The following is a 21,901-nucleotide window of genomic DNA, read 5'->3' as shown; positions in this document are numbered from 1 at the left end:
CTAATTCTTCTGCCCTGATTAATACAGTTAATGAAGGCAAACATCAAAGTGGAGACCACTGCATGGGAGCTGTAATTAAACTCCTGCAGTGATGTGATATGGAAAATGAAAAGGTGCTTATAATTATTTGGAAAAGACTTTACTTGAGACTATTACCTGAACTTCTGGTTATATGATGCAGATTAATAGGTCAATCATTTAATCACAAGCTTTTTAGCTGTGAATTTAGTTATTTCTTATATTAGCTTTTATGTCTTTGGAACTGTTTTATCTACTTGCCTAATAATACTTTGGATAGATTTAATTTGCTGTTTTATCCAAATTGAAAGTCTCGTGGTTCTGCAAAGCGCTGAAATTATCGTATTTTAAAGGGAAATTATTAGGGGTGGGATGCTCAATACCAACGTTTCGAAGCTGTGTCAAGATTCCAAGAGTACAGAAACGATCCTTTTCCAGGCTCAAGGCTCTAATTTGGAAACATGAGACAGGAAGGACTTTTGTTGAGCTCGACGGTCACATTCATCATCACTGAAAAGACGTCACAGGAGAGGGGATGCGTACAAACAGACATAGGGGTCCATAATCATCACAACATGATGCAAATATGATAATCGTACATAACTGAGTGGGAGACACACCTTTGCAACGACGGGACTCCTCAAAAGTGGTTGTAGGGGGACAGGACAGGACACCAAACGCCCCACATTGACACTGCAGGCCTATACATGCTAAGTAATAACTATGAACAAAGATTTTGTATAACTGTAACAATAAAACTAAATTTAATAAATCAAAAGGCACATTGGATTTTGTCGTCACAATATGGAGGTAGGGGACCCAAATGCAGGAGCCAGGTTCAGGTGAAAATAAAAAAAATGTCCTTTAAAAAAATGTCTAAAAAACGAAGTTCAAAACTCATCATGCAGGGAAACAGAGCTCTGAAAGAAACAACGGAACACAAACCAAACCCAAACACAAGAAAAATGTCCATAATCAAAGTGTCAAAAATCCAGAAGCTCTTCAGTTAAATGGAGCTCAGAGCTCAGAGTCAGAACTGTTGCTTTTCAGCATTTTATTAACACCACACACGTGAGCAAACATAAATTCAGACCTCAAACTTAAAGTGTCCAATGCATAACCCCTTTCAGGTTGCTTCCTTTTCAGCTCAGCCAGGTCTTCTCTTGAGTCTCTGCTCGTGTTCCTCCCATGTGTCTCCTGTGTGTCTCGTGTCTGTCTCTGTTCCTTCTCTGCTGCAGCCTTTTAAACCTTCAGCTAACAGCTCTCACCTGCGCTGACTGATCCGCTGGTACAGGTGGAGGTGCACTCCCAGCCACCTCCATGCCAACATTTACACTTTGTGGCACTAAGAATAATGTTATGTTATACTATGAATGAAATATCGCCGTGGCAATTCTTCAAGATACTTTCAAATAACAGGTTTCTTGAAAACCATGAATTGAATAGAACATTTTAGGTTCCTGGCGGGAAACCCACTTTCAGTGAATATAATTTGCGAAATCATTTCACCGCAAAAAAATGTTTTCCAATAAAATGAAAGATGGACGGAGTGTCACTCTTGTCAGAAAATATAAAAGGTGTTTTTGTTGATTTCTTTGAGTTTCCAGTCACATTCACAGTGAAAAGACCCTGTTGTTGTAGTAGTTACGTTTTAATTATATTTGGAGCTTTGTTTTTTTCCTCTGTGGACGAAAAGCAGTTTGATTCACTTGTTGTTTCTCTCTGTCCTCAGACTTCACAGCAGGAAAGATGCTGAGCTGACGCAACAGTAGATGATGGTAAGAGACAGTAATTGATGGCTCGGATCCAAAGCATGGCTTCAAGATAAGAGACACAAGCATAAATCCTAAACCACCGTCTTCATGGACGATAAACACCACACACACGACTGGCCTGGTTTCTAGTTTGTAGAAACTGCTAACTGTTCCCCTGTTGTCTTTGAGCTGCAAGATAATGTCCAAGCTCCGTGGTTGCATATGTGAAAATGAGATCACAGCCGCAAAGGAAAGGAGGTATGAGTTCACAGGGTTTGGTTATCGCAAATGTTTTGCTTGACTCAGAGCTAAATTTTGAAATGATGCTCCTTGTGTCTCCAGCTTTATTTCCTGTCTTTGTCCTGTTTCCCCCTCTTGTGACCGTCTGCACCTGTTCCTAAATCACCTGTGTTAAATCAACCCTGCCTCCCTTGTGTATATAAGTCTCTGTGCCTCCCTTTGTCTTGGTCAGTTCATCGTCTTTTCCTGGTACATCCTGTTTTTTAGCTTCTTCTTGTTCACCTTGTGTCACACCAGCTCTGTGTTTCTACTCTTTTGATTCTCTAGTGTTTTGTTTTAGGTTATTTCTGTTTTTGACTTCTTTTTCTGACCCTGCTTTTCTGTAAGAGCCTTTGTTTTAATTAAAAATACCTTTTTGTTTTGTTACCTGAACGAGTCTCCTGTATTTGGGTGCACCTCTACACCTTAGTGTGACACTTTGTGCTTCAGACATTGTAATGAAATCATGATGGATGACCTTTCATGTCGGGTAACGTGAAGGCATTTCTCTCCTCTTGCCTTCGAATTTCGTCTCCTTCTGTATTTTTCTCTAGACAAATTGCTGTTTCGTTCTTCCAGTCAGACTCGATGAGCTTGTGGGTGCTTTGCAGGAGCGTCACTTAACATACTTATTGGTCAATCTGGAACAATAGAAGACACTGAGAAGTGAGATGAGGCGACTGTTGCAGACTATAGTTTAATCCTGGGAAGTGGGATTCCCAGGAATCCACTTTGAATCTACTTCCTATTTCTGAGATTTATATATATATAAAATGGGACTAAATTGTTATCTTCTAAGCACTCAAAACTAAATAGGTGGATACGTAGAAAATAGTCATTTACATGCTCCCACGTTGTTGGAGACACGCGCCAACAACTGCTTTGTGGATTCACACCATTTAACACAGGATTCACACCTTACCCAACTCGTCCTTGTGCTAAATACCAGTAACATGTCGAACCGAGAATAGAACATCAGTGTGTGACTGTCATTTAACCCGTTAGAACATTTGTCGATGGGATGCCCATGAGCAGTTCCTATTATGTTAGCCCAGGAATACACATATGCTTGGTGCATAGTGTCCACATAACCATAATTCATGCACTGGCTTATTATATACAATTTATGCCAAATATACAAACACATTTCATGATTTAATGAGATGGAATACAGCTGTGTTGGGTGTTATACAATGGCAAACATTATGTACTGTATTTGGTAGATCACACAGTGGCTAAGCTTCATATGTGGCTCCTGATTACTTTGTAAAAGCAGAGTGGCAGCTCCTTAAGGCTCCTTTGTCCTGTAGAAATGTGGTCTGTGATTACAGGGCTGTCGGCCATTCTTCTGCCAAACACACACACACACACACACATCCTCACAAAACCACAGCTGACATAGATAAGTACCAAAAAATGTGTGCATAATCGCGGCAAAGTGAATAAAGTGTCTGTATGAGGGTTTTGTGTCTCGAGTAGACACATCAGTCTCCACCGACTGAACCTATGGGATATGGGAAAACTGAAGTACACTCAAGTACATGGAATACTAGTGTGTGTCTCTGTGTGTGTTTGAGAAAGTCAAAGAGTGGGCGAGTGAGTGAGTTCATAAGAGAGAATGTGAAAAATAAGAGTAAGTGAATGAATGAGTGAGCGAGTAAATGTAAAAGTCGGAGGGAGTTAGTGAAAAAGTCAGAGAGGAAACGGCAAGTAAAGCCAGAGAGACTAAAGGAGTGAGTGAAATACAAACTAAATAAACAATTAAAACTTTACAGAAGTGAAATACATACAGTACTTTGTGTGTATTGTTGTGTGTCACCTACAGAGGGAGAGAGAGAAAGGGAGAGGAATTCAAGTAAAAACATGTTTGCTGCTGCTCTGTGCTCGATGTGACTCATTCTCTCTTAGACTGGCAGCCAAAATTAAAAGGCACTTTGCGAGCAGCCTCCGTCACTGCGACAGAGGCCTATGCTTGAAAGACTCATAAAATTACTATGCTCGAATTAGAAAACCGTGTTAATCTGCTATCCTGGGTCGGCTCAAGCGAGTCTCCCACGGGGAGGTGACGCACGTGTCTTGGTGACAGCGTAGGAAAAGATTATGAAGAAGAAAACTCTTCTCCTCTCACATTTTCTTAATGGGAGAATGAAATGTATCAAAATCAATCAATAACATTTTATTTGTACAGCCCATATTCACAGTTTGTCTCATAGGGCTTAACAAGGTGCGATGTCGTCTGTCCTCAACAAAAACTAGGAGAAAAACTACCCAAAAAAACTTTTAACAGGCGAAAAAGAACATTGAAACCTCGGAGAGAGCCACATGTGAGGGATCCCTCTCCCAGGACGGACAAAAGTGCAAAAGATGCCACGTGTAACTGAGAACATCCGCAAAATAAGAGTATTTCCGTAACAAACATTTGTAACATAATGGAAAGTAAATGAATTGAGGAGTTGTCAGTAATGGTAGATTATATGAGGAGGCTTGCATATCAAGCAGTCTTCCACAATCCATCGTCATGATCCACTGACACTATGCCTCCTTTCATAACCGAGATGCAAAGGCTCCGACGGGTGGATCCTTCGTGGCCCTATCCCCGGATTCATTGCACTTCAGTGACAAAACTGTTTTTAAAAGGTAATGGCGCAGGCAAGCATTCAGATGTCCAATGTTTGAGTTTGAGGCTTAAACTCAACCAAAGGGTACTGTAGTGGCAATTTTCTGTGAATCAAGCACAAAGTCAAACAGTTGTCTTTCGGTAAGTTTAATTCTACATCTGCAGATGGACTCAAAATACCCATCACCTGGTGTGACGTGTACAATGAGTGAAGAACAGACATGAGAGTTGTGTTCTTATAACGCATAGGCCCCTCCCACAAGGGAAAATAAGGTATCCATTACCTTCTTTGATGTCTTATTAGGGTGGGGGACTTCCTGGGTTATTTTACAAACAAAACCCCTGGAGTGACCCCTTGAGTGAAATCCCAAAACCATATGCTCAGCGACACCATGAAGTCCCTGAGCAATAATGGTAAACCCTAAGTTAACCCACAGTTGCCCTTTTAGATACACAAGTCTGTTCCTGCAATCGTCACATACAAAATGCAAAATTTCCATTACAGTACACACTGTACAAAAAAAAGGGGCATTAAAGGCCGTGTCCAACTTCAGCTCTGATGCTCGGCAAAAGCAAAGAGAGTTGGACGAGCTGGTGATGCCGATCACGGACAGTCTCATTTCTGTTCAGTCTTCGTGGGCCGGGTATACCACGTACTCCTGTGCTATTCAACCAGCACTGCATCAATAATAACTGCACTATAATAACTCACAATTCAGTCATGAATGAACTATAAATAGAGTTTTTAATATGCAGCAGACTTCTACTTTGATTTTCTGTACACATTTGATGGATACGGCCCATTCCGACGTCAGCCAACAGCTGCATCGCCTCACGCTCACAGACGACTCTGAAAGTCACATTTCAGATCGCCTCATTTGCACTGTAGTGACAGGAGTGCGAGGAGGGATGGAGTTAGGGGGGAAGGAAAGTAAAAGTAGCCATAGCTTATAATTATGTATATGAAGGAATACAACTATATGTACAACTTAATTTGTGTTTAACTCACACTATACTTGTGGAACCACAGGTTGAGGCGTCTTTTAAAACCTGCATTAACTGGTATTTTATCAGTACCGATTGTGAGCTAGATTACACAAAAACATCTGAACTGATTACACAAAATTTAGGATTCGATCTGAATCAGGGGCTGGATCCAGGCCTATTTTAATCTCTTGGGTTGATTTAAAAAGCCAATATGACATTTTCGCGGATTTTTCAGGGAAAAATTCATTGACACAATGAATTCTCTGCTCACATTGTAAAACCAAGTTATGATTTAAGCCTTCCCCTGCACAGTGGTACCAGCAACCTCAGGAGCACCACATTCAAATTCACTGAGTTTATTCAGACCCACACCAAATTTCACTCACTTCTAAGTACCACTCCCCAAAATGAATTATTCCCTGAAAGGTTAATGGAAAAATCCACACCACATCCTTCCATTAAGTTTCATGGTAAACCATTCAGTAGTTTTTGCCTAATCCGAATAACAAATTCCCATCTGCTGTTAAAAACGCGCTTGCACAAACACACTGACCAACAGCAGCATTGTGACAAATGCCACCGGCCTGTAAAATAAATAAATATTTTACCAACCTCTGCAGGCAGGATTCAGGCTACGCATGTCGTCCCCACCGCCCGATCAGCTTGAAACATCATTAATTTGAAAAATACCCTCCAGTTGATTAACCAGATCAGGATCTATCCCGCATCCTTTTCTCTTTTCTAGCTCTCGCAATTTAGTGAAATCCTTTCCAATATCCACACTTCCAGCACCCCAGAGTAACACAGCGCAATACCGAGCGTTCACAGAGGGCTGCGGCAATGACCGTGATGCCATTCTCCCTGTTATAGGTTTATGCAGCATCAATATTGTACAGCAGTTATTTAAAAAAAACTACATTGTGTTGCTTTGACATGAATGAAGTTCAGTTTGACTGTCTTGCAACTGAATAAGAGTCCACTGTTGTCCAATCACTGTGAGTCATTCATTCATAAGAGCAGCAGCACACTGGAGCAGAAGGTTTGTAGTGTAATGGGTTTGTTTGATGTCTCATTGTTGTAAAGGACAAGACTAATAAAGCCTTTCAATTTCTTTTTTTCTGCTTTTTAGGAGACACACGTCAGCCAGGCTGCTACGCTTATGACACAACCTTGAAGCCTTTGCATGTAACTGCCAATTTAACCCCCTCAATGCTAAAGTACAAATCCAGGTTGAGGGCGGTGGGAGAAAAAGCAGCAAACATATTATCAAATTATCACACGTTGATATGCTGAATATGATCATTAATTTGGAGTTGTTTCTCTGGCCACCTGGTCCAATATTAACCTTCCTCTCCGTTCTGATAAGGTTTGCATCCTGCGGGAGACATCTTTCTCTTTAACTGCTAACTTCCCTTGTTCCACAAGTTAGTTTCAGAGCTTTCTGATACAGCTGCAGGAAATGGGAATGATCAGATTCATTGTTAGCAGTAAATACATACATTTTTAAAGGAAGATAAATACGCTGTAGCATTTACAATTTTCTCTGTGACAAAGACAAATAACTAAAATTACCTTTCCTTCAAATCTTTGATGTACATTCTTTTGCCACTGTAACTATGAAGAATATGCATGTCATGAGGATTTATGTAAGCACAAAAGGGCAGAGACATTAGGGGGTTATATGACGAAATTGGATAAAAAACAGAAAGATCAATCAAAATCATTCATTAATCTGTTTGACCTTTATTTACCTGCTGCTTATAAATGAACAGTGGCTGCGTAGGCTGCTGTACGCATGTGGGGAGCTGGACCATTGGGTTCTGTCCTTTTAATTACAGTCTTTAAATGTCTCATATGCTGTATTTTACTGTTGCTGTATTATTGCGCAAACTTTCCATTATGGTATTTGTATGCAAAGAATGTAAAGTATCTGCTGCTCATACTTTTTATTACTCATTGCTTTTTACTTTCTCTTATCACTGCTCATATTTTTATTACATTTATAACAATTTCTATAGTTATATAACTATACCGATATGTATATTTAAAAACAAATAATAATTGCCACTGCAAAATATGTTTGACTACCATGATATATTTACTGTATCAATGTGTTAATGTAGTCATAATTTTAATATTCCATTATGCTATTGGTATGCTTATTATTATTATTATTATTATATAGACAAGGCCATTTAAAAAATGTACAATAACTGTTCACATTTATTACTCATCACTATCTGCATTTCTTGAAACTGTTTACTGTTTAAAGTTCTATAACTATTTTACTATATTAAAATTATTGCTGCTGTAATGTATGACTGCCGACTTTAATTTAGTAATCATTCTTCTTGAGTTCGCTATTAGACAAACCAAAACATCATTACTGATAATAATGTTTGCACTGTTTGAATATATGACGATTAAATTAATCATGTTGTTTTTATTGCTGTGTTTAGTGCTTCCATTTTCTCCCACGTGTAAAAGAAAGGATTTGTGTTTAAGATTTATTAAACGCTGTTGGAATAATAAAGAAGTACATTCAGCCTCCACTGCATCACCGCAGCAGGAGGTTACAACTTAAATCTAATAAAGCTTTCTATATTTAGTTTGCTTGCCTTTATGGGAAAGAGGAAGAGTGGGCGGCATGTGCCACTACCTCCTGTACCAAAACAACAAACATCATGAGCCTGACATATTTAACCCAATGACGCCCTTCCTCCCGGATCACAAGAAACCCTGGACACTTATCAGCGCATCTTACTGGCTAATATTACGTCGGCAGATGTAACTGTAAGCGTCAGTACGGAGCAAAGTGTTCTTTGCCAACCATTGATTTAAATTAACTCTTGTGTGTAAGAAACAATTAAAGTGATTACACATGGTTGTAACAGATGCGTAGATGAGACGTGCAGTACCAGTGATGAGGATCATCTCCATTGTTTCCCTTGATAAATTTACTGTGTTTATCAGCTTCCTGTGCTGCATTATCACTATAGAGATCAATTACACTGGTGGTCTGACACTGCAGTGGACTGGCTGGCCGGGAGCAGCTCGGCAGGATGAAGCTCATAATGTCCTCAGCAATAGAAACTGGAAATAATGGTGCTCAGCTCATAACAGGCTTCAGATGGAAGGATGGATGGATAAACACAGAGCAGGGTGAATGGATAGGTGGATGGATCGTTAGTAGCTGGGTAAATGGGTGGATTGCGGGGGAAAAGATGGCTGATGCTAAATATGGCACCGAAAATAAAAGAATGGAAGGCAAGACATTTGTCTCCAAGCCAATTTGAAATTTATGAAAAGCATTGAAGGGATGATCATACCCGTGTGTATATATCTATATATAGATATATAGATATATATAGTTTTTTGAGAGCGTATCATGTGCGAGTGTCATCGCCAGTCGGAGGTCTGCCGGCGCACAGGGTAATAATGGTTACTTCAGGCATAGCAAAGAGGTAGAGTTTTGATTTTGTATATTTGATCGAATGAAAACCAAAATGAAGAGGAACTCAAAATATGATATTATGACCAAAAGAGTTTATGTCTCTCCTCCACATATTATGTACATTGAGCAAAGTCAGCTTCAGCACAGTGAGTTGATTTATAAAAGGGACTATTTGTAACTTTTTGCTGTTACTGCACGCCCAATAGTAGCATTAATAGCTTTTTAGTTCGTAATTTGGCAGGATTGTTGCAGATTCAGCATCAAACCTTATTCTTTGACTCACCAAGAGCTGTCTCCACTGGTGGAAAACATGTTTTACCTCTGTTCCCTTCACTCTCAGACACTGAGTCAGTGTAGTGTCCAGTCTGCCCTGAAGAAGTACCATTGTCTCTTGTCACCACCGCCCGCTCCTGGCAAGAAACCATATTCAGCAACAGAGACATCTTACTCCCAACACCTTTGATCGGAGGCAGTGGAAGAAGCTGTAAACACAACATTGACATGGGGTTCCAGTTAGGCTGCTTTCTGTTGAAATAAGAAACGATGTAATTGGCTGTCAAGTGTTCACCGTTTGTTTGACCTACCCGTCTCTGTGAGAACAGAGTCTGTTTGTTTAGGAATAACATCAGGCATGTTTATCACTAGTCTTCGATGACTCAGTGCTTTCACCGGGGACAGAGGGATCGTGGGAAGGCAAACGTAGGGCCTTCCGCTGGTTGTTGTTTTGGTGCCCTTGCCTGCTCTCGTCTTCTTTGATAGCGTCTGACGGCAAACAAGAGAGGAAGCGGGAGGAAATGATGTCGACGAGCTGCTGTTTTGATAGACAGTGTTTACCTGCACCATGCGCTGTCTGACTGTGTTTATGCGTAATATGTACGTAATTTGTGTTTTACTACGCTCTTGAGGACCTGCTGGTCTAATCAGAACAAAAAGAGTTGGGTCACACATTCTGCATTTGTCACAAACCACAGCTATGCTCACTGTGTCCGGTTTAGAACCCACAAAATAATTTAATATGGAAAATATTAGAGAAGAATCACTCAAAGTTCACTGAACATTTGTGTTTACCTCTCACCAACATGTTTGTTGGGCACTGAGGTCAGAAAAGCCAAATTTTTGCAGCAAGGAGGAGCCTTGGTGGAGGAATTGTTTTATAATTTGCTGTACTATGTGGTTTGATAAAAGCTCAATCAAACCACATAGTACGACAGTGAGGATCAAAAATAGCTGGTGCTGGAAGCCTTGGGATTAGTGAATACTTGCTGGTGGAGAGAATGTTAACAGAGCAGCAGCAGCTCCGGGGCCTCATTTACAACAGTTGCGTAGGCACAAAACCGGTTCTGGAATTTAAGTACACTACTTGTTGTGCAAAAGTTGGAATCTATAAAAAAACAAACTTGATGGGAGAATGTGCACAAATGCTATTTGTAAAATAGCATATATAACTGTAAAACATGAACCCCTTGTTTAAAATGCTGTATTGGTGTTTCTGTTTAATGTGTCACAGACATTCAAGTACATTTCAATGTTGTCGATCTGCACTTAATTGTGAAAGGACAATGAACAAGTCTCGTCCCACTCATATGGGTCATTCAGGTATTATGTTAAAGTCTCTGGTACTACACTGTCTGGGATGGAAACAGAGTGTTGCTCTTCCTGCTGCCAGGACGAATCAGTTTGATGATAAACCTGCTGGAGAAACGACTGAATTCGTCCCCCCCTCGTAGTGAACCCACTGTTTGCAAACTCCTCACTGAAGTGCGGAGCCATCGATTAAACACAGTAACAGCCTCTGACAGCAGCTGGCCACTTTCTATCCAGCTTCAACGATAAACTTCCAAAGTAGCCCATGAGTGTAATCAATGAAAGTCTATTATCACATGTCGATCTAATGGAAAAGAAAAGAGTGCAAAACAGATTTCTCATTGGATACAGTCTACCTCTGCTGTCCTGTCTTTTATTTACCTCTTCTTTTTTCATCCGTGTTTTGTCTATGAAAAAGTGTGCTCATTTATGTTGTTTGATAATAGTCTCTGTGTGTGTGTGTGTGTGTGTGTGTGTGTGTGTGTGTGTGTGTGTGTGTGTGTGTGTGTGTGTGTGTGTGAATGAAAACACAATACACACGGTCTTCCTGTTGAATCCACGGAAAAGCAAACACATTGAGCCGTGTGAATGATTACCTGTGGAGGAGGTTTGTGTGTGGAGCAGACTGAGCAGATAAATTACTCTCCTGTGAGACTTTCTATTATGTGCGCCTGTGTCTTTATGCAAGCACCTGTCAAATGTGTTGTGCATCATTAAATGTAGACATACAGGAGTGACTTCACCTGTATAAAAAACAGGGGACAGAACCTGTGAACAGCACTGACTGTACAAAAAGATGGGACGACGCGCCTCTACTTGCTCCAGAAATGAAGCCAAAATATCTCGGATACTGGCATCTGACGTATTTGGACCCAGAGTCCAGTAGTGATCGGTGGATGGAGCCGCAGTAGCAAGGCCCTGCCGATACTTGTGCTCGACCAATCGTGAGCCACTACCGGCTGTCAATCATGATGTTTTCACCCAGTTATATAATCAATTAAAACATACCAGAAAAACTAGCAGTTGAGCAAACATTCATGTGATAAGAACTACATAAAATGAGAAAATATCTGAGAAAAAAATGTATTTGACTTGTACTTTGACTTGTTTGGTCCATGTCCCTTCAAATAACATGGAGGAGGCAGGATTTATAAACCTACACTGTAGCAGTTACTAGGTGGCGATCAAGACTTTTGAACATGTTTTGTAAAAAGTGTGACAATACACCTGTCTAAATAGGTGTTAGGGTTAAGGGTTAGGCTACTCACTACTCTCAGGCATTGGAAGAAGTATAGAAGCTGGTAGAAACAGAGGAAGCAGGATGGGTTGGAGGGGAAACTGGCTCCAGCACGTATAAAGCGTAAAGAATCTTGAAGGATGGAGTTCAAGATGAGCCGACCTCTCCACATAAAAGTTCTGTTGCAGGCGTTGCTTTGCAGAGTCTGACTGACCCATAATTCCATCCAAGCCATCTACCTTTTGCCGTAACACAGAGGTTATATTTTGTACAACGGGGAGGCACTGATATAGGGAGGAGATGATGTTAGTGGCACCAGAATAATATGGCAACAGAGTAGATCCATGCAGGATAAAATAAATATATTCAATCTTCCCCTGGGGGGTTGGTGGAGACCAAACCTGAGCTGCTAAGCCTCTGTGATGCAATCAGTCTTCAAATGCAGCCTCTGAATTGAGACACAGCTATAGATGACAGTATTAAAGGAGTCTAGAGGGCCTTAGAAAATTATTTAAAAAGACAAAGCAACGTGTTGTTGTCAAACTGTTGTTGTCTAAGGCCCTCTAGACTCCTTTCATACTTTCATCTATAGCTGTGTCTCAATTAAAAAAACAAAAACAACTTGTCGGGTTTGCAATATTTTTTCTGTCTGGATGTGTACTTGCAGCTGGGATAACAGGTGTTTAGCTGCAGCAGTGAGAAGCGAGGGAAGACAGAGGAGAGAGTCCCAATTCCAGCCATAATCTTCTCCTGCTGGCTGGATGTCATGTTCGTTTTTCATTTCACATGATGAAGTTCTCGGCTCTGACAGCGTGGGGGCTAATGAGCGGACAGTATGCTCGGTCAGGGATCTGTGAGGCTTTCAGCGCTCCCATCTATTTCTCCCTCCACATGGGGTGTGTTGTACTTAACCGATCGACTCTAAGCAAACAGCGGGCGGTGGAGGAGAGGAGAGGGAAAAGAAGGAAGGAAAAAGAGAAAAAACAAGATCTGAAATTAAAATACAATATAGAATACAGAATTCTTTATATATATATATATATATACACACATACATAATTTAATATAATATAGGAGGTTAGAGGAAGAGGACATGATAGGGTATGAGTGAGAGGAAATTATTAAGATGAAGAGGTAAACAGGAGAGACAGTAAGAGGTGGAACGGAGAAAGGAAAAACAAAAAAATATTAATGATAGAGGTGAAAATAAATACAGTAGAATTCAAAATGAGGCAGGAGAAATAAAAACAACAACACAGGAAGAGCGAGGGAAGAGAAGCAAAAAGGAGATTAGAGAGTGGAGGAGGGAAGGGAAAAGGGGGGAACTGAACAGAGATGCAAGGAGGTGGAGAGAAAAAGAAGAAGGAAGGAAGCAGAGAGGACTGTGGAGATGAAAATGGAAGGAGGAAAAAGAGGGATGGGGAGGAAGGATGTAGAAAAAGAAGTGAGGAACAGAAGGTGGTTAAAGAATGAAGGAAAAAGAAGAAAAACAGGCTGAGTAAAAGAAGGCCAATTTGGGGTGAGAGAATATATAAAAAGGAGGGAGAAGAGAAGAGACAGAAAGGAGAAAAAAGAGAAGAGGAAAGAAGGCCAGAGGAAGGAAGGAAAAAAGATAAGGAGAGAAACTTCAAGCTTGGATGTAGAAAAGCCTGGGACAGGGAGAGGTTAGATTTTTCTCTCTCTTTATTTCTTTAATGATTATTAATGATTACAGTGTGAGATCTTTTTTAAATACAAGAAATACCAATCATTTCACACATCAATAATACATACCAATAAATAAGCAATGATTTCATGTTTAATGATAGTCTATATTATATTGACCTGTGTAGATTTTATTGTACAAATGCCATTCGTGTGAAGGGGTCATGCAGTTCTGTTTTCAGCCAGCAGGTTTCACTGCAGGGGGTGAGTGATAATTTACTTCAGAGAAGAAAACTAAACCAGGAAGAAAAACAAAGTTGTATGAAAATGAAGATCCCCCCCCAAAAAATAAAGTTTTAAAGTTATTAGTGAATTATAAGAAGAAGTATGAGATATCTGGAAACGGGCTCGATCCAGTGCGAGTGAACTGTGAACTACACTTCCCAGAATGCATTGAGCGGAGTTGAGGTTACAGTGGACATGTGTGTCTCTCCACGGACACTACGTGTACTTTAGAAATGGAGAACTTTGCCCTCGCTGTTGTGCAATAATCTCGTTCCCCCGCAGACACATAGACGCTGTGGTCCCGTCGGTGTGGATGAGCGACCTGCGGAGCCAGAAGAAGGAGGAACCCGCCGGAGCCCGTAGCCCTGCGCCGCTGGACTGCTGCGGAGGACTGGACAACGTGGATTACTCCAAGGTAAACAACACCGAGCCCCTCCGGCAGCAGAGTGTCCCACACGAGGCTGTTAGTGTCCTCAGAGGCTGCAGGTCCAGGTCTGACCAAGAGATCAGCTCCTCTCCTCCTCCACCTCCACCGAGCTCCTCTTCCGGAACTCAGCCGGTGGAGGCTCCATGTTCTCCACAATAAAAGCACCATTTGTTGATCCTGCTAATTCAAAGCACACACATATATCATATTTTTTTGGATACAATACAACGCAACTTCACTTAAGTACAGTACAGATGTTACTTTTTTTAATTTAAATCATTCTTAATGTCTTAATGAAAAAGATCAATGTATTATCGAATAAAATGTTCTAAAATAAAAGCACAATTAGCTAATTCTGATAATCCAAAGCAAATACCAGGATACGATACAAAGCAACACTTTGTATATATATATATATATATATTTATTTTTTTATTTGAATACCAAAATTATACCATACAACTTATTCTTATACAACTAAATATATTGTCTTTATTTTCTAATGACTCCTCTGATGTAACCTGCACAGAGATATGTTTTAAACAGACAACACAACAACATAAAACATGTGCCTAATGAACTACACATTTTTAAACCCATTTAATTTATGCACTTATTCTTTTGAATGCATATACAAGGCTAAAGCTATTTGTTGGTTAATCATTTATGTCTTTAAAACATGCGAGAGATGTTATATTTTCACACAGCTCAATGTGACATATTCAGATGTGCAACCAATTGTCTAGAATTCAAATGTAATCAATTAACTGTCATATATGACAAAGAATAGCAAGTATTTGAGTTTTACTCATTTATTTAAAGGAAACTTAAAGCAAACCCATGTATGTCATGTCATTGACAACAAAACAAAACTAATAAGCTAACAAAAAATTGAATATCCCTTAGCATTTGTAGCTGATAGTTTACATTGTGCCGTAAATGTTTTTAATCTTCCATGTAGGAGGCATGAAACAGTTTTGACATTGTCCATCGGTCCCTTCTCATGAACACCATATCTCACTTTGAGGGAATTTCGTCACATCTGGGACAAACGTCCACTGGATTCAAGGATGAACTGATTAGAGTTCAAGAGAAGGTCAAAGGTCAATGTCAATGTGATATCACAAAACATGTGTTTTGACATAAGTCAGTTCAATTACAACACAATTTGGCACCAATATCTAATGGGATAAAATGAAGAAGTGAGGGCATTTTGTATCCAAAAAAGGTCACAGGTCAGGTTCACTGTGACATCATAATGTTCTACACAAACATGTCCCTTACAATTATTTAACGCCATAACTCAGGAAAGGTCAAGCTACTTATTCAAGGTGAGAGCCCTCAAACTCAAGTGGCCTGTATCACTGAAAAAAAAAATACCCTCACAAAAACAACCAGAGGCAGTTCAGGTAGTGGCCTGTAGCTGACAAACACAATTAAATCATTTGCCTTTTGCCTTTTCAGTTGTTGTACATGTTGTGTATTACCAGCCACTTACAGTACCTGTATACACTGACCGTCCCCTGCAATCAAGACACAGATGGATGTAGGATTTGAGCCATAAAGTTCACTGTGGTTAAATCATCAGGGGACCTCCCTATCTCTAGAGATACACTATCATCATTTTGTGCAGTGAAGCAGTAAAAACCTCCTCTGGAGTAATCATGGTACTGGTTATGCTGAAATCATTTTCTTTGCCACCAGTACGATAAAGCTAATCACCGTCCATAGTGTATCACCACCGTAAGTAGTTTTAAATAGAAGGTAATTACTACAAGTGAATGGAAGAGCTGTCTAAATTAATACACAAAATCAAATTTTTTAAGGTGAAGAGTTAATGCAACATTACATATTCATTTTAGCCCTGTAACTGTTATATAATTAGTTTTTTGTCTGTAAAGGAAAATGCACACTTCATTAAAATAAAATTCAGTGTTGTATTTCAGTGTTGCTGCAAAAAGCTATGTTTTTCACAGTAAAACAAGCTTATTTCTCAACTAATGAAGTCCTGGTCAGAGCTCTTTTATAATTAAAACTTATTAATTTGAAAAAATAAGACTATAGGACATGTATATAGTTTAAACAATTGAAATTTGGGGGCGAGCTAAAGACTTTTGTATGATAACGTCTGACGTTTTGTCAATTCGACTAAGAGTATGTGAACCCTTTGAAATTACCTGGTTTTCCAAACTCAAATGAAAGACTCTCTGGCCACATTTATGCTCTTTTTAGGATAAATCATTATCTCTAAGTTTCCTATAGCAATACCCACAAATGTCAAAATGTCTGTTTGATCGAACACGTTTAATAAAGAGTATTAGCTACTAAAGGAACTACCATCCCTTTTTACAAAACACCATATTCTGCTGCTTCTACTTGTTTCTCTATCAGAGTTAACTGAAACCTAAACCCTAACCCTAAAAATATACATAGGGCCATCAGCTTTTTATGCAATTGGCCCAGTCAGACTGAAAAATTACTTGAAAGTCTTGTAGCTGTACTTCCCCTCTGGCCCCAACACTTTCATACATAACACCCAATGCAAACTGAGGGCCCCTGTTTAAGAGACACTTAGTTGCTCTTCATCTCTGGCGTCAGTGGGTATAAGCTAAAAAAACACACAGAGAGAGATAAGGGAAGTCAGTACGACCACAATCGGCCACAGCTTTTATGCTACTGGTTAATCTGCATGTATCTGTTACAAGAATATATTCTTGCGTCATTCCTGTCATCACTCTTCTCCCCTTCATACAATGAAATGACTGTATGAAAGCTTGTTACTGGTGGTGTGATGCAGCAGTAAATTACACAGTAAATTAAATAGTAATAAGTCCGTGCTGACCTGAACTCCTCAGTCTGTGTACCTGTAACTCTGAATCGGTTGCATGTGAGAGTGACCGTGGTGCCAATGCATGTGTGCCCCATTACCTCCATAGATTGAATTAATTCTGTGGCTGAACCTACAATCGTCTGTGTGGTGTATGGACATTTACACTGAGCGCACACATTTACATTATGCAGTATGTGATACAGCTAAACAGGCCCTTTACTCACATCATGCTCACTTTAATTAGAAGCTGAGGTTAGAGCTCATGAAATGTACATGCACATGTTTTTTATTAGAATCAAACATAACTGATTAGTTGGCTTTTTGACTGACTGCCCAAAACGTCCCCCCCATGTCAAAAACACATTGATAAAATTGAAGCAAATATTATTTATGACCAAAACCGTATAAGCATTCTAAAGAACCAGAAAATTACGGATGCTCTTACTGGGTCTCTTGAATTACAGTGTGGGATTAAATGAGCATATTTGATACCTTTATTATTGAAGATGGTATTACAGGCCACACTTACAGTAAGTAATAATCTGTCTTTTTAATGAAACAATGCTTTTTGGGGGATTTTTGTCATTTTCATTCTGCTCACAACCTTTCCTCATGCTCCTTTCTCTCAGATGGACTTAACGCTGATGGAAGAACTCCTTAAGAATGTTATCTTTCGGGACTCCAGCTTCTGCATCGCCATAATTGCCATCATATTCAACCCTCTCTTCTGGAATGTGGTAAGAACCCCTGTGGATAATATTGTAGATATTATAGCTCCAAAAACAATTATGTAATGCCTCACATATACTTGATCTTCCGTAACTTTGTCTGGAGATATAAGTTTGAAGAATTTAAGAAAAAGTACAGCTAATTGGACTTTAGTTGCTTACAAACATAAATGAATTTAAGCTTAAAGGCAGTTTATTTCATTTGTTTCCAGCTTGGACACTTTCATGTGAATGGGGGAAGGTTCATGGGGAAACTGTGAATTTCCACTTGAAACATTTCATTAAGCTGCTTTCAGACATGAATTCTGGAAAATGTCTGGACAATGGGGTCAGGGCTTGCACTTAAGTTTTTCTTTTCACACATGAAAGACGCAGCAGGAGATTCTCTGCTCACATTTTTTCATGAGACGTCTTGGAGTGTACAGGTGAGGGGAGGGGGGGGGGGCAGCATGCAAGAGGCAGGACGTAACAGTAATTCCACTGCGGAAATCATGTGTTTTTGTTTACAGCACATTAACACTGGCTTTAGCACTTATCACCAAAAGCTCTTGAATTTCATCTCTCCAAGATGACATCTTCCTCTGTGTCTTCTACATGTATGACTCCTCTTTTAGATCCTGAGATTTTAGTTTTGTGTTTTTCAGTTTTGCATCCATCATGTGTTAAGAAACTTGATCAACCCGCCACTCGTTTGTGGATAATAACCTCTGGATAATCTCCTGCTATATTATCACATGGTCTCACTCGGACATTCTCCACAGGTTTTTCTTGCAGGAGAAAGTCTCAGATTCAGACATTTGCAATCTCACACACAGTTCCTCTACTCCAGCAGGAGTACAGTGCATGTCTGAAAGCGGCTTTATTCACCCTGAGTTCTTACTCTATTGTGTGAATATAGTTTAGATCAAAGTGGAACAAAAACAAGACTCGATTTTCTTTATCCTCCTGACGATACTTAGTCTCGGGCCAATAACTCAGATAAGGAGCCTTTGGGAACCTAAGTGTTGGCAGCTGCAGTTATCTGTGCACAGATAGGCTGACACTGATTATTGTTCTGTCTTTGTCAAATCAAGGCAAACTGCCTCGACAGTGTCTGTGAGCCTGATGAAAGAGCCCCTCTACATCAGTGTTACGCTTCCCAGACAAGATGACAATGTGATTTTCATGATTTAATCTGCAAAAATGTCTTTCATCATCAGGGGTTCAAGACTGATTGCAGTCGATATCATATTGGCCACACATCACATAATCTTGCATGTCATAGATCATTATAGTGTTTAGTTCCATTTGTGGTGACTACAAGAGTCCTGACGTATCCTTTTCGTAAAGACAGTGACCCTTGCAGTCCACAATAGCAACTGTGAACCTCAGCTGGACACATGTTCATCAGACAGACACTCATCACACAGAGGAGAAGCCAATCGGGTTGAAGTTAATTTTGCTGAGGTGCTCTTGGCCCTGCATGTGATCCCAAATCACCTTTTTTGTGTATTGTGCTGTAAAATAAGCTGTAAGTGACTAATGTGGGTTGAGGTACACGGTATTAGGACTGATGGAATTTAGACATCCTTTAAGAGATCTTTTCATCTCGTCTGTTCGAGCCACAGCCTTTATTCTTGCGAGTATGATCAGGGATGATGATTCATTCGATTTTAATGGACTTCCATCTCTTTAAGGGTAAGGGATGAGAGAGGATGTTGAAACTGCCTTGTATCCCAGCGATTACTCAAGTTTCTGGTCAAATGTCTGTCACATGTGATGGCTAACAAATGGGATTTTGCGAAGAAATATATCAAATTAGGGTGCCAACGTGTCACTTTGTTCCCAGAAGCCTGGTCCGAGGAACATCTCTGATGACATTTAGATGAAAGGAAGTGGTAAAGTACATCATTCGACGCAGGTCACGCTGTTGCCTTGTTTCCTGGGCATCAGTGTGCTGCATGTGTTGTGCCAGGACCGTACGCCTGAAAGCACTGAAGGTTTAGCATACACACTAAGTAATATTCACTCCCCTTCTCGTCTTTATTTGGTCTTCATGAGCGGCTGAAAAACCAGATTTCTCTCTTTAGCTGCAAATTGTCATATTATACATAGGCTTTGCCTACCTCTGCTATAACTATAGACAACGTGTGTCGAAGGAAAAACACACTGCTTGCCAGTTAGCTAGTTATTGGTGAAGACAATTTTCCGATGAATCCACGCTGCCTCACGGCTTCATCAAACTAGGTCTTTTTGTTAGTGATTTAGATGAGTGACCCCTAGTGGCAGAGGTTACATATTGAAGGATTAAAGAAAACTTGCATTAAATATATATTTTTTGGAGTCATTTTGCAGCTGTTAAAAAAACAAGCTGCAAACACAAAACTGATGTATTATCAACTGTGAACTTTACTCCAACAGTTGCTTATTTACATAACCATGATTTATTGTAGTTGTTCAAAAAAATTACATTTGTGCAGCATAAATAATTCAGCAGAGGACGTGTTGTGGGTATTTCTTCATCTTTTTATTAGTTTAGACCAAACTATGTATCAGTCAGTAAGAAAGATATGAAAGACTGCATTCATTTCAACATTTTCATCCACACATCCTCCAGGCTGCCTGCCCATAGCTTTTCGGATGAGGTCGCATCTTGCATTTCTACATCACTGATTAATATCACTGCCAAATCGCTTTCCACCTACACCCTCCTCCCTTCCCTGATCTCATCCAAGACTGGTGGGTGAAACGGGAAGCTTTTTTTTCTTGATAAGTTGCAGGTTGCAGAGTGAGGGCACGCTGACCTGCTGGTACAAAATTAACCGACTAATAGTTTGAGGTTAATCAAGTTAATATTGACGTAAAACTGTAGATACATTAGGGTTCAAGATGGTTCCATGTATCAGGCCCTACACATATCAGAGATAGCTGTCTATCGTCAACATTGGATACATACTGTATATGCAAATGGAAACAGAGCCTTCAGTCTGTACTCTACGTACATTTTTTCCATATTTGAAATTGTACAAATATTGACGAAACAGATGAAAGGGAGCAGTACCACCGGAAATCATGGGGGGGCACTGTAGCCACTAGTTTGAGTGAGATGACCATAGGACTCAACACTGCAGAATAAATTAAACTTTAGGAGAACACATCTTCAACAAGTTTATGTCTGTTTTCTATTGGTTGCGTTATCCAGAAGTGGTTCTTCTCAGGGTCACCAATTATCTATTAATATAGGGGGATGCAAGATGAAAAAGATCTACCTCCGTTTTTAGTCACTTTCTTGTGGCCTCATTTGCATATCAGGCAACCTCACATCATCAAGGATGACCTTCTGATATGAGGAGTCAGCAAAAAGGCAGCAGGTACGAAGAAACTCTGTGAATGTCTGAATGTTTTCTGGGGAGACTGGCTTTTGATAAAGATTGTGTCTACCTCATCTAGAGATAGGTAGACACAATCTAGATAGGAGGATACATCTCAGCTGGTAACATTGAGAAAGCTTTTGAACAAATCTCCAAGACTGCACAATGTGGTTGTCACTGTGGTTTTATTTTGCCAGTTGAACATAAAAAGGCTCAGACGTCAGTGACCGGGTCAAGGGAAAGTCTCTCCCATTTTAATACCTGACTCACTGTGTGTGCTTATACCCTCAAGTATCAGAGGAAAGACTCCTCACCTGCATTTGTACTGAACACATCAGTGTCTACAGTGGAACAGAGACACAGCAAGGCCTGTTCCTTGAAATCTCGTGTGTGTGTGTGTGTAAACACAGATCAGAATTTACCAGCCTCCAGCTACCTCTTCATACCCTTTTCTTTTTTTTCACAACTGACATGAGCATGACATGCATGCAGGTGCCAGAGTCTGCACAGTAGTGGAACCGTGGCATCAAAGTCACATTGACGCACACGCTCAACCAATCGTAAGCCAATCTCAGCTGTCAATCATGAAGTTTCACCACATACTTATTCCATCAAATAACAAATTAAAACCAAATTTACAGTGTGATGAGCACTACCTACAATGACTCACTTTTTAGTTTGGTCCATGTCCCATCCACTAACATGGA

The 21,901-nt window shown here is 40.0% G+C and overlaps 1 protein-coding gene across 1 annotated transcript in view; it reads left to right on the top strand.

Moving 5' to 3' along the window:
• The first annotated feature begins 14,011 nt into the window (after positions 1–14,011).
• pemt (phosphatidylethanolamine N-methyltransferase) overlaps positions 14,012–21,901 on the top strand; it is a 58,490-nt gene continuing 50,600 nt past the window's right edge. The window contains exons 1-2 of the mRNA XM_035146523.2: positions 14,012–14,274; positions 17,746–17,853. Of these exons, the coding sequence (XP_035002414.1) occupies positions 14,173–14,274; positions 17,746–17,853 (210 nt within the window). The 5' untranslated portion in view covers positions 14,012–14,172. The remainder of the gene's footprint in view (positions 14,275–17,745; positions 17,854–21,901) is intronic.

The sequence above is a fragment of the Hippoglossus stenolepis genome, chromosome 21 (assembly GCF_022539355.2).
Source record: "Hippoglossus stenolepis isolate QCI-W04-F060 chromosome 21, HSTE1.2, whole genome shotgun sequence".
Classification (NCBI taxonomy): Eukaryota; Metazoa; Chordata; class Actinopteri; order Pleuronectiformes; family Pleuronectidae; genus Hippoglossus; species Hippoglossus stenolepis.
This window is presented reverse-complemented; position numbering and strand designations above follow the sequence as displayed.